The 15,760-nt window shown below is 36.9% G+C and overlaps 1 protein-coding gene and 1 long non-coding RNA gene across 2 annotated transcripts; one reads left to right on the forward strand and one right to left on the reverse strand.

Annotated features, from left to right (window-relative positions):
- Positions 1 to 93: 93 nt before the first annotated feature.
- LOC149044950 (uncharacterized) lies at positions 94 to 4,048 on the reverse strand. Its single transcript, XR_016186877.1, has 2 exons — positions 3,736 to 4,048; positions 94 to 1,631 (listed from the first exon to the last, which is right to left on the reverse strand). It is a non-coding gene; the product is annotated as an uncharacterized LOC149044950 (long non-coding RNA).
- Positions 4,049 to 9,194: 5,146 nt separating this feature from the next.
- Positions 9,195 to 10,829, forward strand: LOC149044951 (uncharacterized). The gene is made up of 3 exons (XM_089207349.1): positions 9,195 to 9,347; positions 9,699 to 10,076; positions 10,314 to 10,829. The coding sequence occupies exons 1-3, from the start codon at positions 9,219 to 9,221 to the stop codon at positions 10,671 to 10,673; spliced, it is 867 nt and encodes a 288-aa protein (XP_089063475.1). The 5' UTR covers positions 9,195 to 9,218; the 3' UTR covers positions 10,674 to 10,829.
- Positions 10,830 to 15,760: the final 4,931 nt, after the last annotated feature.

Raw genomic sequence — 15,760 nt, forward strand, 5'->3', positions numbered from 1 at the left:
GTTTATGCCATGTGCCATCGTCCCCTCCTGAAAATATTTTCCTGAATTAGTTTAAGTTTGTCTCTGAATTACAATAAAACTGTTTGACATGTGTTTGTCAACAAAATGGTAGTTTCTTTAATCATTAGTGATACAACTGTATTTGCTTCTTTGTATTTTTGGTTACATTACAAACCAGATATGATCTCTCACTTTTTTCCATTATTTCTATCATCTTTTTCTCAGTATCTTGAAAAATAGTCTTGAAATACTTTAAAGACATTAAATGAAGACAAAAGATTTGTTGTGTGATCACAACTTGTAGGAAAATGTTCATCATGGAATTTCACTACTGATTCAATATTTTTCAATTAGATGGTATACACTTAAGTCTCTTTGTATGGAAATATATTTTCTCCATCCTGTTTGTTCTAGAAAGTCCTTTGGATTTGGTGGTACATCTAAAATTTCCATAAAATAAAAAGTAGATACAAAGGGTCAGTGAGCACAGACAGCCCAAGCACATAACAACTGTATCTATCATTTTCCTATTAGTCAAAGATGAGATGTAAAGTTGCAGTTTCATTAAGCAAAACATTACTCTTGCCCTACAGAAGAAGTCTGATGTATTACAGATTTTGAAATATTTTGAAGAGTTTGAAAGAAAGTAAACAGTTTTCTGACCAAAGTGAGGTTTTATTGTAGACTATAAAATAAACTTTTTTTGCTAAATCACTTTGTATTGTCCTTTACCTGATCTCACTGAATGCAATTTGGTAAGTTAATAAAACTTATTATTTCCATTTTCCTGTGTAATCCTCACTCATTCCCAGTCCTTAGTCACTATTTGTAACATAGGGCAGAGGAGAATTCAGTTGGAAGCTGATTGTGTACTTCATGAATGACAACTTGGAATAGGTCAGCTTTTGACAGAATCAAAATTTTTCATAACAATTTTATCCCCTTTTGATCATGGTTTCCATGCCTGAAAGTGGAAAATTTCTGTTAAAAAAGAGCTTCACCTAAGAATGGCAGCTCTAGTTAATTATTAACAATCAGTTAAACCTACAATCAATTCCAAAAAGTGATTAATGTGAAATTCCTCTCCACACTTTCACTGTATCATTCAGTAAGCAAGTAGTACTTAATTTAACTTATAAAATACAAGATACAACTCTTAATTCTCTGAGCTTTATAACAAATGTTATATATAGTAGCTAAGGAGGATAAAAAAAATAAATATGAGAAGAAAGAGTCAAGTTTCTGGACTGTAAAGAAAAAAATATAACTCAGCTGATCTTTCCAACAAGTTTTGTTTTAGAAGTGCAAAAAGGGAAACCTTGCTGAAATGTAGAAAAATTGAAGGGTAGTTTTTCCAGTCAGGATCCTCTATCTCCTGTGCTCATGAACCATAAAATAAACACAACAAAACATTCTCACCAGATTTGGTCTGTAGTACAAGTGCACCACTTGACTTCCCGCCAGGCAAGTTGCAAAACTGACTGCAAAGAAAGTTAAATATCCAGGCCAGGATATCTCAGCTGGCATCCTCAAAATTTATGGTTCTATACTCTGCTGTTTATTTGTGTTTTCTTGTTCTTGTTTTCTTCTTTCTAGACATCTTTCTGACTCTTTTCTGACATAAAATTCATCTGTAGGACATAATAATAATAATAATTTATAGACTTATATTGTGCAATTATCAATATAAGAATTTTCAATTGCACATTACAATTAAAAGTTAAAAAAACTACATAGATACTAAAAACTAAAAATTAAAAGATAAAAAAAACATTAAAATTTAAATAGTAATAAATAAATAAATAAATAAATGATCACTAAGAAAATGTAAAAATATGAAATTAGATACCAAGAATTAAAAAGCTTTGGCAAATAAAAAATTCTTAAAGGCCTTCTTAAACTTGTTTACAGATTGGGTGTTTCTGATAGATGAATAAAGGGGTAAGTTTCTAAAGAAACTGTGGTGCTGCGTCGGTGGGAGAGTAAAGCAGGTAATTTAGTGTTAACAACTGGGTTGAAAACGTAAATTAGCCACCGTAAAGGGTAAAAAAGCTGACGTTTCGAGCATTAGCCCTTCGTCAGAGCGATTGGACGAAGGGCTAACGCTCGAAACGTCAGCTTTTTTACCCTTTACGGTGGCTAATTTACGTTTTCAACCCAGTTGTTAACACTAAATTACCTGTTTCTGATAGAGCCCAGAAGATCGTTCCACAATTTAGGGGCGGCCGCATGGAAAGATTGATCGCCGAACATGGTGAGTGTTTTACCCCTGCAAGGAGCAAGGAGTTAGCCATTGTTGGAAAGGAAATCATATCTTCCGGTGTCTCTAACAGAAATCAGCTCACTTATGTAGGCCAGTGCAAGACCATGTATTGCTCTAAAAGTAATTAAATAATTTTAAAAACTATGTGTGATATATGTGTAATGATTTGAGCAGAGGTGTGATGTAACAAAATCTGCTCTCCTGGCCCGGGTTGTTCAAAGCTGGGTTAAAGTAACCCAGGGTTAGTGTCAAATTTGATTTTAGGCCTGAAAACTTTAAGAGAAAATTCAGTTCAAATCTTTTTGCTTGCAATTTGATCATTGGATGTTCTAGAAAGAATAGTGAAAATTTCCCTAAAAGGCTTTTGAACAAAGAAATAAAGAAAGCTGGATTAAAATTTAACCCTGGGTTAGGGCTAATCGGCCTTTGAACAACTGGGCCCTGGAATATAAGGCATGCAGCTGCATTCTGGACTCTCTGTAATTTGTGAAGATGGCACTCAGGAACCCCAAATAGGAGGCTGTTACAATAGTCCAAGTGACTAGATATAAAGGCATGAATAAGTGTCTCCATGAATTCTTTTGTTAAATATTTTCTAATTCTTCTAATGTTACAAAGATAGTAAAACACTGCAGAGCAAGTCTTGGTGATATGATCAACCATAGATAGGTTTGAGTCAAACCAGACTCCAAGGGTTTTGACAGGAGAGTGTGGAGCTATATTTACTTTGCCAACTTTAATACAAGTAAGAGGTTTGATCTTCATTTATCAACATTTTTCAATCTGAAGATCTCATTAGTAATTCTCTTAACTGTCTGCCAATTACAATTCTTATGATGTGAGTTTGGAGAACTTGGTATTGGATCAGCTAAAAATCACTACTTTATATTTTTCTTTATTCTCGTCACTTTTCTCGTTGATATTGTACTGATATTGTAAGGAGAAACTCTGTTTACCCTTTTGCGTCAGCTGATTCATTTTTTCACCAAACCTCTCTCTAAGATAATTCAAAATTAAAGGAGACACTTAAAAGTGAAAGATTTCAAAAACATTTCAATTTTTCCCACTTGGCAAATGCCAACGTTTCTGACGGTGACTGGGGTCCTATACTTTAAAAAAAAAGCCATAATCACAGAGACTGTCTACTCTTTTCGCCATTATTTTATTACCCAAGAACTGTATGCATAATGAAGTATAGGGCTTTGCAGAAATCTAACCCAGTCATTTTGTGACTACGAACGGAAAAATCAACAGCCGCCTTCAAAACTGCAAGCGATCCTCATGCGGCAAATAAAGTCTTATTATTCAAAGTGGACGTAAATAGTTCATATGGAGAATAATGCAACAAAAATGACCCACTTTAAGTAAAATTTTTGTTCGTACTGTTGATAAAGCTTTGATTTAAAAATAAATAAAAAAATGACAGTACTTTTACCAGATCAACGTACACGATTAATAGTAAGCTTACTTACAAGAAGTTTCCTTTCCAATGCGAACCTTCATCATAAATAGCTCAATTCCAGCTTCAGCGATGAAAAACAGCAGCAAGAATCTATGGACACCGAGGCGCCGTTAAATCGTCCTTACTTTTTCATCAAACATGGAATTTTCAAAGGTAAAAAAGCCTGCTGTAGTTTCAAACTGCCGCCATGTTGAAAGTCAGAGTATTTGACCTACCAAACTCATTGAACTTTTTACCGCTGGTGATTTTACTACGGGCGCACAACTTTCTTGTAAACCAGAAAAGAGCGATATGAACGATAAGCTTATGGGTATAGTGGGTGTGTATGTATGTTTGCCCTGGTTCACGACTAAACCTTCACGCCATCGCGGATGGCAGGATGCAGAATCAAGAGGAATCCCTTTGTTACAGCTCAAACTTGTGAGTGGTATTTATATTTCTGCTTTAACCACACTATCACTTGTGTGCCACTCTGCACCGAAAAAACTTTCAGAAAAAAAATTTCAGCTGTTGATGTACGTTTTAATGGTTAGGCATTTTAACTGATTATTTTTTTGTTTTGTTTTGTAACACAAAAAGTCAGGAGTTTATGATAAAGCTAAAGAAACAAATAATTTGAAAGATGAAGGCAAAAAAACACTGGAAAAAGTCCTGAAAAGCGAAGACGTCCAGTGAAAAGATTGGTAGAAATATCTGAAGATGCGTATAGACTAAAGCTTCCAAAACAGCTGAACTACAACCTAGATATTCTGTTTGAAAGCATATTGATGCATCTAATATGGCGTTCTGGAGCTTCAGAGAAAAAAAGTGGATCAGAAACATTTTCATTTCAGCACGAGAGTCTCTGACATTACTTTCCTAGACTAGTGTTAGAGTTGGAGATTAAGTTTAGTTATACATAGCGGTTACTAGATAACTAATATGTACACTTACTTTGGACAAATTTATCGCTCCTTTCTCTTGCAGGTTGGAATAAATCCAGGTTTGATGGCAGCTTACAAGGGATACCACTATGCGGGAGCAAATAATCAGAGTCTGTGGGTAAATTATTTAATGTATCCATTTTCAATATTTCACCACTTATTCATTTAAATTAAAAAAACGTTCTAAAGAGGTTCAGTTCTAAGATTCCCTATAATTTTTCATATTCCTAGGAGATTAAGTTAAGGTTACTGTCGACAAAATCTGCTCAAAATTTTCAAAATGTCGTTTATTTGCTCTTGAGTTAGTGAAATCATCTAATTTTAATTTGTGGAAAGAAAAAAATAGGGAAATCTTAAAAATAGAATGTAGGATACCGCTGAAATAGTTTTTTAGGGTACCTAGTACCCAATACTGAAAGGTGTAATAAAACGAAGTTTCCAGCAGAGAATTGACATTCTTGGCAGACTTTTGTCCAGAATCTTCATTTGCACATTTTGTTTAAATTGTGCATTGCATTGCACAAAAGAAGTGAATTTTACATTCCTCAAAACATTGAGAAGTAAGAGTCTCCATGAAACGATCATAAAGAGAAGTCACTTTGTGGCAAATCCAACAGAAAGCCTAGCCCAAGAAATCGAAGGCAGAAGATTTTGATGAAGCAAGAATACCTGACCTTACTCTTTGATCCACGAGTCTGGCCAAGAAGTTTAATATTACCTCTCATTGGTTAGTGGCATGACCGCATCGACACTCACAAAAAAATAGGTGTGAAAACTGTGAAAGTTCTTGGAGGCCGAAAACTCTAGGTCTTTTTTTACGCAACTTTACCTCTGCTTAAACAAAGTAATAGTGTGTGTAGTTTTCTTCGGATTTTGATTTAACTTGGCCAGAACATTCTTTAGATTTTTACTGATGCAGAAAAGTGTGTGATGCTTTAACATTATGTGTGATTTCCCGAATTATGACAACAACTTAAGTATTTTATAGGGAGCTAAGGGAGAGTCTGGTGTCAAGGTACCGTGAGGGATGACGGAAACAAGAAGAGCAAAAAGAAAGCAAGGGTCACTTGCTAAAAATGGTGCACCTGGAATGATGGGAATAAAGGTCATAAAGGGTCACGTGGCAGCAGTGGACCGCCAGGAATCAAGGGTGTGAAAGGAGAGCAGGGATCTAAAGGAGAGAAAGGAGAAATCGTGAATAGTGCAGTGTCACAGACCAACTGAAAACAGTGTGTGTGGAAAGGAGATCTTAATTAAGACAGTGGAAAGATCAAAGTCAGGAAATATCAAGAAAATCTTTAATTTATTTTCTATATTATCATTATAGGAAAGTTCTCTGCACCAATACAGTTTTATTTTGTGTTCTTGTTTTTTTTTCCCACCCAATCAGTACATATTTTTCTTCTTTCCAGAAATCTATTTTTTTTGCTGTCGGTTTTCCTAGGATTCCAGGGTCGAATGGCATACCAGGAATACCAGGAATTCCTGACGCCCCAGGGCTACAAAGACAAAAAGGAAATGATGGAGCTAAGGGGGAGCCTGGTGTCAAGGGACCGTAGTGACCGGGGTGCACCTGGAATGACAGGATTAAAAGGAGATAAATGTTATGTAGGTTGTTCACGTGGCAGATGCTTTTGAAACTCTTTACGCTGGCCAATTTACGTCATCAGTTCAGCTGATAAAACCAAATAATCCTGTAATACTCCTCACCGACGCAATACCACAGTTACAAAATTATCCTCTCTGAATATCTAAGGGCTTGGCCACCTTTTACTGCTGCATTTTCTGATAAAAACACTGTTATCTGTGATATTTGAAAAAGGGGTCAAGCTAACGAATGCCATCACCTATTTCCTAAATCAAACACGTTAGTCCGCCAGTTTAATTAGATGCTCAGTTAGAAAAGTATTTGAACATATAGGGGAAATAGCTAGAGCAAACTGGGTGGAAGGCACCATGAATCTTAGATTTCATAATCTTCTTATCTTATGTAACATGTCTTGCTGTTACAACTCTAAGCCTAACTAACCCTCACTACCTACTATCAAAAAGATATGCAAAGATATTCTCCCTTGGGTGTGTTTTCTTAACCTTGGAAGTTGACACCACACTTGTGCACCATGTGAGATAGCAGCACATACTCTCTGTGTAATAATCTGAAGTATTCAAGGCGGCTTACATTCTAGAGATAAACTCCGTTATCCGAAAAAACAGATGTGACCCTAAGGCTGAAAAGAAACCTTTAAGTCTTGTAGAAAAATAAAACACCCAGAATAGTGGTAATTATAGAAACATCACTTTCGAGAACATACCCAAAAGAAACACAAAAATATCGTTCTTTATTTTAACTTCACAACACAAGTCTGCAGTTTGTAGCATTAATACACGAAAACAGATTTTGGAGATGAAAATATATCTCACCGCCTCAATATAAATATGAATACCGTAATCGACCATAGAACAAATAAACATGATATCAGGCGCCTCAGAGTCCGCAGAAACACTCTCCTGAACATCTGAGGGATTGACCGCTTTTATCCTGCCGCAGTTTGTTAATTACAACACTAAATGGTTAAGAATATATGAAAGTCATATATTTGAACTGCGGATAAAGAAGTGAATGAAAGTGATCCTCGCAGTAATTTGCACTACTTCATGACCAGCTCCCAGTTGGCTTGTTAGCTCAGTTGGTAGAGCGCTGCACCGGTATCGCAGAGGTCATGGGTTCAAATCCCGTACAGGCCTGAATTTTTTTCAGGCCTTATTTCACTACTGCCTAAGTAGTGCAAATTACTGCGAGGATCACTTTCATTCAATTACAACACTGTTTTCTGTGATATTTGAAAGCGTGAGGGGTACACTGCCACAGATCAACGGGAAAGAGTGTGTGTGTGTGGAAATATCGGAATGACGGTAGAGATCGCGGAAAGATTAAGGAACAGAAATATCCAGAAAATGTAATGGAAATAAACTAAATATTGGAGCCAATTTGTCATGGCCATCTCTGAAAAAGACTTTAGAGAAATGCCGCCCAACCATAAATATCGATTAACAATTCTGTTCATTCCAGCAGACAGGAAAAGTACAAGGTCATCATCACATTATTTCCTGTAGCATTCTTATAAGACATATTTTTCCTCTAAGGCTGTCTTCTTGTCATATTTTATGGGATTGCTCATTCAACGAGCGGCAATGTGATGCAACTATTCTAATTAGTCATTCCAGCGAGATAGCGGCACATAAGACTGTGTGAAAAATAATCTGAAGCATTGAAGGCTTACATTCTAGAGATAAATTCCGTCATCCGATAACAGTAACAGATGTGACCCATACGCTGAAAAAAAAACCTAGTATTAATTCCTGTAGAAAATATCGTTCTTAATTTTAACTACACAACAAATGTCTGCAATTTGTACCATTTATACACAAACCGCCTCAATATAAGCATGAACACAGTAATCGACCATAGAACAAATAAACATGCTATCAAGCGCTTCAGAGTCCACAGAAACACTCTCCCGAACATGTAAGGGCTTGCCCGCTTTTATCCTGCCGCAGTTTTACAACACTGTTATCTGTGATATTTAATAGTGGGTCAAACTAACCAATGCTATCATGGGTGCCCGTAGGGGCCAAGGGGCCATTTGTTGCCGGGGGAGGGAAGGAGTGAACCACTTGTCCGAAAAAACACTTGCAAGTTGCCCAAATTTTAATGAAACAGTCGAAGAGGAACAGGGGTCATACGATAAACTAACATAGGCCTACATACGAAATTAATATATTCTTCTTTCCTATCAATCTATCACGAGCCCATAACACACGTTAAAAGAAATATAAAGCTGTCTCTGCCATTTCGACGACCGAAGATATCAATGATACGATCCATTGCTGACTACAGAGTTGGCATATGCCCTTTCAAAGTTAATAAGTGCGATGCCGTTACCGAAACGAAACATGGAAACTTTTGTAAAAATTTGGTTTGCCCAAATTTCTCTTGCTGCCCCAAAAATCTGAGTTGCACAAAATTTGGAAGGGCGGGGGGAGGGGGGTATTGCAGCCCCCCCCCCAGCCCCAACGGCACGTACACCTATGGGTGCTATCACCTGTTTTTTCAATCAAATAATGGAGTAATAATAATGGAGTGGATCCAATAACATGGATACCGAAGCAGAGCTAAGGACAAATGAATATCATATCACAGACCATATCAAACTTCTTTTTTCTTCTCAACATGCCACGTTTGATCAGAAGAGGAAGATTTTGCGTCCCAGATTTTACTGCGTAATTTCTCTGAATCTGAAAGAAACATTAGTCTGTTGCAATTGGTCAGTACGTGCTTCATTAGTGAACTGATAAGGATATCACAGCCAAGTTAACTTACCCGGTGTGTGAGTTCGAGTAGTTTCAGACATCCTTATCATTTAGCTCCAGGCTTCTTAATTAAGATTGTTATTTAACATGAGAACTGAAAGCTACATTAAATGAAATTCAGTAGGATAGGTGCGTACATAAGGAGATATATATTTCAGTCATAGAACACGCACTATTCGCGCAAAGTAACCATCGAAGTATGGCAAAGCTCCTGGTCCTTGCTGCTATGTCATTTGTCTCATTCAAAACAGGAATAAGTTCCGTGGGAACAACCACCAGTCCTCAACAACAGAATCCACATACTGGTGCTGACAAAGACCCATGTGAGGTACTCTTAAGCATGCTTTATCCACGGTTATTTACTACAAAATCGCATGTACTTCATGACGCGTTCATTTGTCACACCTAAGTTTAACCACTCATGTCTGCCAAGCTAAGCGCAAAACCAATCCCTCATCAATCATAAGTTTTCAAAGACAAAGTGGAACATTGCTGAATTAATTTTCTTTTAGGGATATCTCTACGTTTAGAGCGTTACGAGATCATTCGATGTTCCGAGTAGTTTCTCCTAAAACGAAGCTTTCTGAAGAAACTGCTGGGCTACTTCGGCAAACAAGTAAATATCAATGAACATCAAGTACATCCATCAAATTACAATGGTTTTTTTTTTCATCCTCAGAAATCCATTTTTGCTCACGGATTTTCTGGGATTCCAGGATCGAATGGCATACCAGGAATGCCGGGGATGCCTGGCGCCCCAGGGCCCCAAGGACAACAAGGAAAAGATGTAGCTAAGGGGGAGCCTGGTGTCAATGGACCGAGAGGCATGACGGGAATAAGAGGACAAAAAGGAAATCCAGGGTCACTTGGTAAAAATGGTGCACCTGGAATGATGGGAGTGAAAGGAGATAAAGGTCATGAAGGGTCACGTGGCAGCAGTGGACCGCCAGGAATCAAGGGTGTGAAAGGAGAGCAGGGATCTAAAGGAGAGAAAGGAGAAATCGTGAATATCGTGTGGAAAAATCTGAATGATAACAGAGATAGTGGAAAGATTAAGGTACAGAAATATCTAGAAAATGCAATGAAAAGCGATTTAAGCATTAGAGCCAATTTGTCATGACCATCTCTGAAAGAGACTTTGAGAAATGCCGCCAAACTAAAAATATCAATTAACAATTCTATGCATTCTTGCAGAAGGAAACGTACGAGGTCATCATCAAATTTTTTCCTTTACCACTCTTGTAAATTATTTTTTATTATACTAAGACTGTATCCATGGCTTTTTTTTTTATAGGATTGCTCATTCAACAAGCTGCAGTCTGATACAGCTATTAAAGTCTCATTCCAGGGAAATATGAGAGTAAGAGGCACTACAAATCACTGCAATCGGTGGTTCTTCAAGTTTAATGGAAATGAATGCAGTGGACCAATGACAATTGAGGCTGTTGTGTTCAACCACTGGCCATCTGGGAATCCTGATCTGCATCAACACAGATCATTTGAGGGATATTGTGAAAACATTCCACAAGGCAGGGTTAATGTGGAGTTATGGGTAGGACAGTGTCACGGTGGTTATACACTGGGTAATGCTAACACTGGATGGAACTCAGTATCCCGGATAATGATAGAGGAAGTGTCTAGAGCCCAGTCCTGATTACTCCCGTCGTTTTCATACAAGGAATGGTGAACAATATTATATTATTTCATCATCCTAGCTCTCAAGATTTTCCCCCACTATTGATATCCTAAAGTGCGTAATGTTTTATTTCTTGTCACAGACATTTTTTCTTCTCTAAAACATTTCCTCTACTTTTTGCGAAGCAGCGAAGAAAATATCTACCCCTGCCACCCACACTAAGTTGAATAGCTGTTTTAGTAAATTAGTATATACCAAAGCAGTGAGTTAATATAGCACAAAAAGATCACTCATTTATTCTTGCAATGGCTAAAATAAATTTCAGGCGCAAATCCAGCGCGCGTTGCTTAGAGTTGAATAACAAAGGGAATTCGGAATTTAAGTAGCCAATCAGAACGCGATTTCAACGCTATCCATTATCTTGGTACATACTTATAACAATTTTTTTGTTATTATCATTGTAATTGTCGGTATTGTTATTACCATTGATTTTAATATCGAAGAAGTTTTTCAAATAAGCATCAAGAAGGCGGTGCCTATCACTAGCTTCAATTTGTTCGTGCTCGAATATTCTGCGGGTAAAACTGAATATTTCAGCCATTAGTCATTTGACTGGTCGACTTAGTCAAGTGACAGATAATTAGCAGTTCCGTTTATTAATTAGAGCTTACCTCAAAGCGTTTGTCACAGTTTGCTATCAACTTCTTGAGAGCTAGTTTTTGAAACATAAGCGGAGAGTCACTATACTCATTTATAAAAAAAGGGTTTACCATGGAATAATGTATCTTCAAGCTTCATCAGTCAAATCTGTAAATTATCATTTCTCTGCTAAATTCATTATTTTCGTGGCACTGAGTAATACTTTATATATTTCACGGTAAAGTAATTTCTATGAGTTCCAAAGAAGATTTAGGCTTTCCCCTCTAAAGAATACTGGTTAGGGTCAGATAACTTGTACCGGGCATAATGTTAGGCATAATGTTATGGTAAGTGACTTCATAAAAATCCCGCCTTGATGTTACAGTTTACCAAGAGATGAATTCTGAATTCTTATTGTTCACTCATCCTGAGTGCTGTCAACAGTAAGCCTACTTTTCTTGCTTGCACTTGAGGAATTCGTTCAGTAAAATGTTTGTTTTCTGAACTTCGTTAAGCATTTTATTGTTAGCAAACGCTACCTGTTGGCGATAGGAATACGGTAAGGGGGGGCGGGAGGTCGAGGGTTTCTTAAAAGCTATCATAATGAATTATCGAATTGAACAGAAAGAATAATTTGAGCATAATTTTCGGCACGATGCCATGGATGACGATCAGAAGCATAATGATCAAGTTTTCGCGCATAATTTATGTGAAACTTGCTCTGGCTAAAAAAGAACAAAAATACATTTCATAACACTTACTGGCAAATATGCACATGTGATAATGCAATAATAGAAAGCAAAAATAAATACATGGGTGATGTTTTTTCTGTTGTTGTTTTTTATTTTACTGATAATGAAATAGACCCTTTTGAGAAACCAATTTAAAAGAAAAACAACAAAAAAAAGCACAAAAGCACTCCGCCTTCAGTCTCTTGCTTTCACCAATTTCCTCGTGTTTAGGAACCCTGATAAAACACTCCCTTGGTTATGAATTATTACATCACAATCGAGAACGGACCAACAAGAACCAAATGCCGCTCCAAATTTAAACCACACTACTCAAGTCTACAATATGCTTCATTAAAATGCATTAACAGATTTTGAACATGAAAATCTCGCCGCCTTATGATAAGCACGGATCAATCAAACGGTTTTCAAAAAGTTTTGAGCTATTTTGGAATCGATCGAGAATGTACATGAATATCATAATCGACCGGAGGACAAATGAACATCATATCACAGACCATATTAAACTTACTTTCCTTCTCAATATGGCAAGTTTGATCAGAATACGAACATTTCGAGGCCCCGATTTTTCAGACTAATTTCTCTGAAATTACCCTTTTTGTATACGTAATAACATGATTTCGAGTGTAATTTGGTTGAAAATTTGTAGTCTTTGAAAAATTCTCCAGAATTTATTGACACCAAATTGCAAGAAAAATCATGTTATTACTTTTTAATAATGTACCTGGAAAAAAAACGCAGAAAGTCAAGACCGACGAAATTTTGAAAGCGTGCGCGCGCTACTTATAATTTTCACTCGTGTTACAACTTTGCAATCGTGTTACAACTTCGCAGGCGTGTTACATGAGAATGCAATCGTTTTCAGCGACTCAGTGCGTAATTTTTTCTTGCGCATTATTAATTTGATTAAACGCCGCGGCGTTTATTTCATTTTTCGTGATTCGAAGTCTCAAATTCTGTACCATTAAAACACATCAACAGAGTTTTGAGATGGAAATCTATCGCACCGCCTCAAAATCAGTGATCAAAACAAACGGTGTTCAAAAAGCTTTTTTCTGTTTAAGAATTGATTCAAAATACCGTAATCGACAAAAAAGGCAAAGAATGATGGGAAGTTAGGGAAAAACTAGCTTAGGCAAACTCGCTGAGCTTATTGGCAATAAGATTCTTGGATCACAAAAGCTTTCGTCTTTGATGTATCATGCCTTGCTGCTGCATCGTTTACGGTATTTTCTCTCTAATTAACTCCAACTGTAACTGTCACTCAATCTTCAACTACTTTCGCCTACAACTCCACCTACAACTTATTACTATTAACCAAAAGCTACGCGCCTATATTCTAATTTAGTTATTATCTTATAACCTTAGGAGTTATTATTAAGAAGATATTTCAAAGAGAACACAAAATATTCGCGCAAAGTAACCATCGGAGTACGGCGAAGCCTCTGATCCTCGCTGCTTTCTTTATTTTTCTTGTCCAAACCAGGAGTCAGTTTAGTGGGAACAACTACGAGTCCTCAACAACAGAATTCACAAACTGGCGCTGACAAAGACCCATGTGAGGTACACTTGGCGATTAAAGCTCGATTACTTATTTAAAAAATCGCGGTTTTCCTATGTTTACATCACGAATCTTTCAATTGTGAAATCTTTACCACACGTGTCTGCCAAGCTAAATGCCGTTATCTGAAAAAAAAAACAAATGTGACGCTCACGCTGATGGCCTTGTAGTAAAATGAAACACCTAAAATAGTGATAATTATAGAAACATCATTTTCGAGAACAAACCAAAAAGAAAAATATCGTTCTCAATTTTAACTTCACAACACAAGTCTGCAATTTGTACCATTAATACACAAAAGCAGATTTTGGAGATGAAAATATATCTCATTGCCTCAATATAAGTATGAATACCGTAATCGACCACAGAACAAATAAACATGATATCAAGCACTTCAGAGTCCGCAGAAACGCTCTCCTGAACATCGAAGGGCTTGACCGCTTTTATCCTGCCGCAGTTTGTTAATTAAAACATTGTTATCTTTGATATTTAAAAGCGTGAATGGTACATTGTCACAGTCCAACTGGAGACTGTAACAGTCAAAGAGTTCAGATGCCGATTTTGTAAAATTTGGCATTGCGGAAGAAGCTTTCTTTATTAGGTGTTTCACTGTGACAGATGTTTTCCAAAGCACAGATTATTTTTACAAAACCAGAACTCAAGCTCGGTCAGCACCTTGTCGATGGACGTATTGTAAGTCTTTATAAGGTGGTGCGATTACGATGTCAGCTGCGTTTGTCTTGCACGTAATCACCTGGCTTCTCGTAATTCAAACTAAGAACTGGTTAACCATCTCTTAATTTTCAGACCCATTGCTGACACTATCTGCCATACGCTGTTGAAACTTTAATCACTACGACACTGGCTTACAGTCTGTTTGGTCATGTCGGCATTTCTCCAACTGCAGATGACATTGACCATCTTTCCCTGAAGATATCGGCACAGACTATACGTATTGCTCAGAATTACTCTAAGCACTCACAGTCCGAAGATGAATTTAAGTGGCTTTACCACGCCTACTTAAAACGTAAAATAAAAAAAAATATCTCTCAAAGAAAAAGAAAGACGAAACGAAACATGGAAACTTTTGTAAAAATTGGCTTTGCCAAAATTTCTCTTTTTGCCCCAAAAATCTGAGTTGCCCAAAATTTGGGAGGGGGGAGGGAGGGTTAGCAGCCCCCAGCTCCCCCCGGCCCGTATGCTTATGGGTGCTCTATCACCTGTTTCTTCAATCAAACACATTAAAGTTTCAGATAAATTTCACATTAGTCAGACGTCTGGTCAAAACGTGAATGCTACATTGTCACAGACCAACTGGAGACTATGTGTGGAAAAATTTGCATGATAATAGAGATCGTGGAAAGATTAAGGTACTGAAATATCTAGAAAATGCAGTGAAAAGTAAATTAAGTGTTAGAGCCAATTTGTCACGGCCATCTCTGAAAAAGACTTTTGAGAAATGCCGCCGTACTAAAAATATCGATTAACAATTCTGTGCATTCCAGCAGGTGGGAAAAGTACGACGTCATCATCAAATCATTTCCTATAACACTCTTATAAAACATATTTTTTTCCACTGTCTTCTCGGCATTTTTTATAGGATTGCTCATTTAACAAGCTGCAATCTGATAAAGCTATTTAAATTTCAAAATTTTTATTCCAGCGAGATAGCGGCACGTGAACTGTGTGAAAAATAATCTGAAGCATTGAAGGCTTACATTCTAGAGATAAATTCTGTTATCCAATAACAGTAACAGATGTGACCCTTACGCTGATAAAAAAAGAAAACTTTGAAGTCTTGTAGAAAAGTAAAACACCTAGTTCTAATTAGTTGAAACATCACTTTCGAGAACATATCAACAGGAGAAACAAAAATATCGTTGTTAATTTTAACTTCACAACACGAGCCTACAATTTGTTCCATTAATACACAAAAACAGATTTTAGAGATGAAAATATATCTCACCGCCTCAATATAAGCATGGATACTGTAATCGACCATAGAACAAATTAACATGATATCAGACACTTCAGAGTCCACAGAAATGTTCCCCTGAACATCTAAGGGTTTGCCCGCCTTTATCCTGCCGCAGTTTGCGAATTACAACACTGCTATCTGTGATATTCAATAGCGAGTCAAACTAACAAATGCTATC

This window comes from Pocillopora damicornis, chromosome 5 (assembly GCF_964200805.1).
Source record: "Pocillopora damicornis chromosome 5, jaPocDami1.2, whole genome shotgun sequence".
In the NCBI taxonomy this organism is placed as follows: domain Eukaryota; kingdom Metazoa; phylum Cnidaria; class Anthozoa; order Scleractinia; family Pocilloporidae; genus Pocillopora; species Pocillopora damicornis.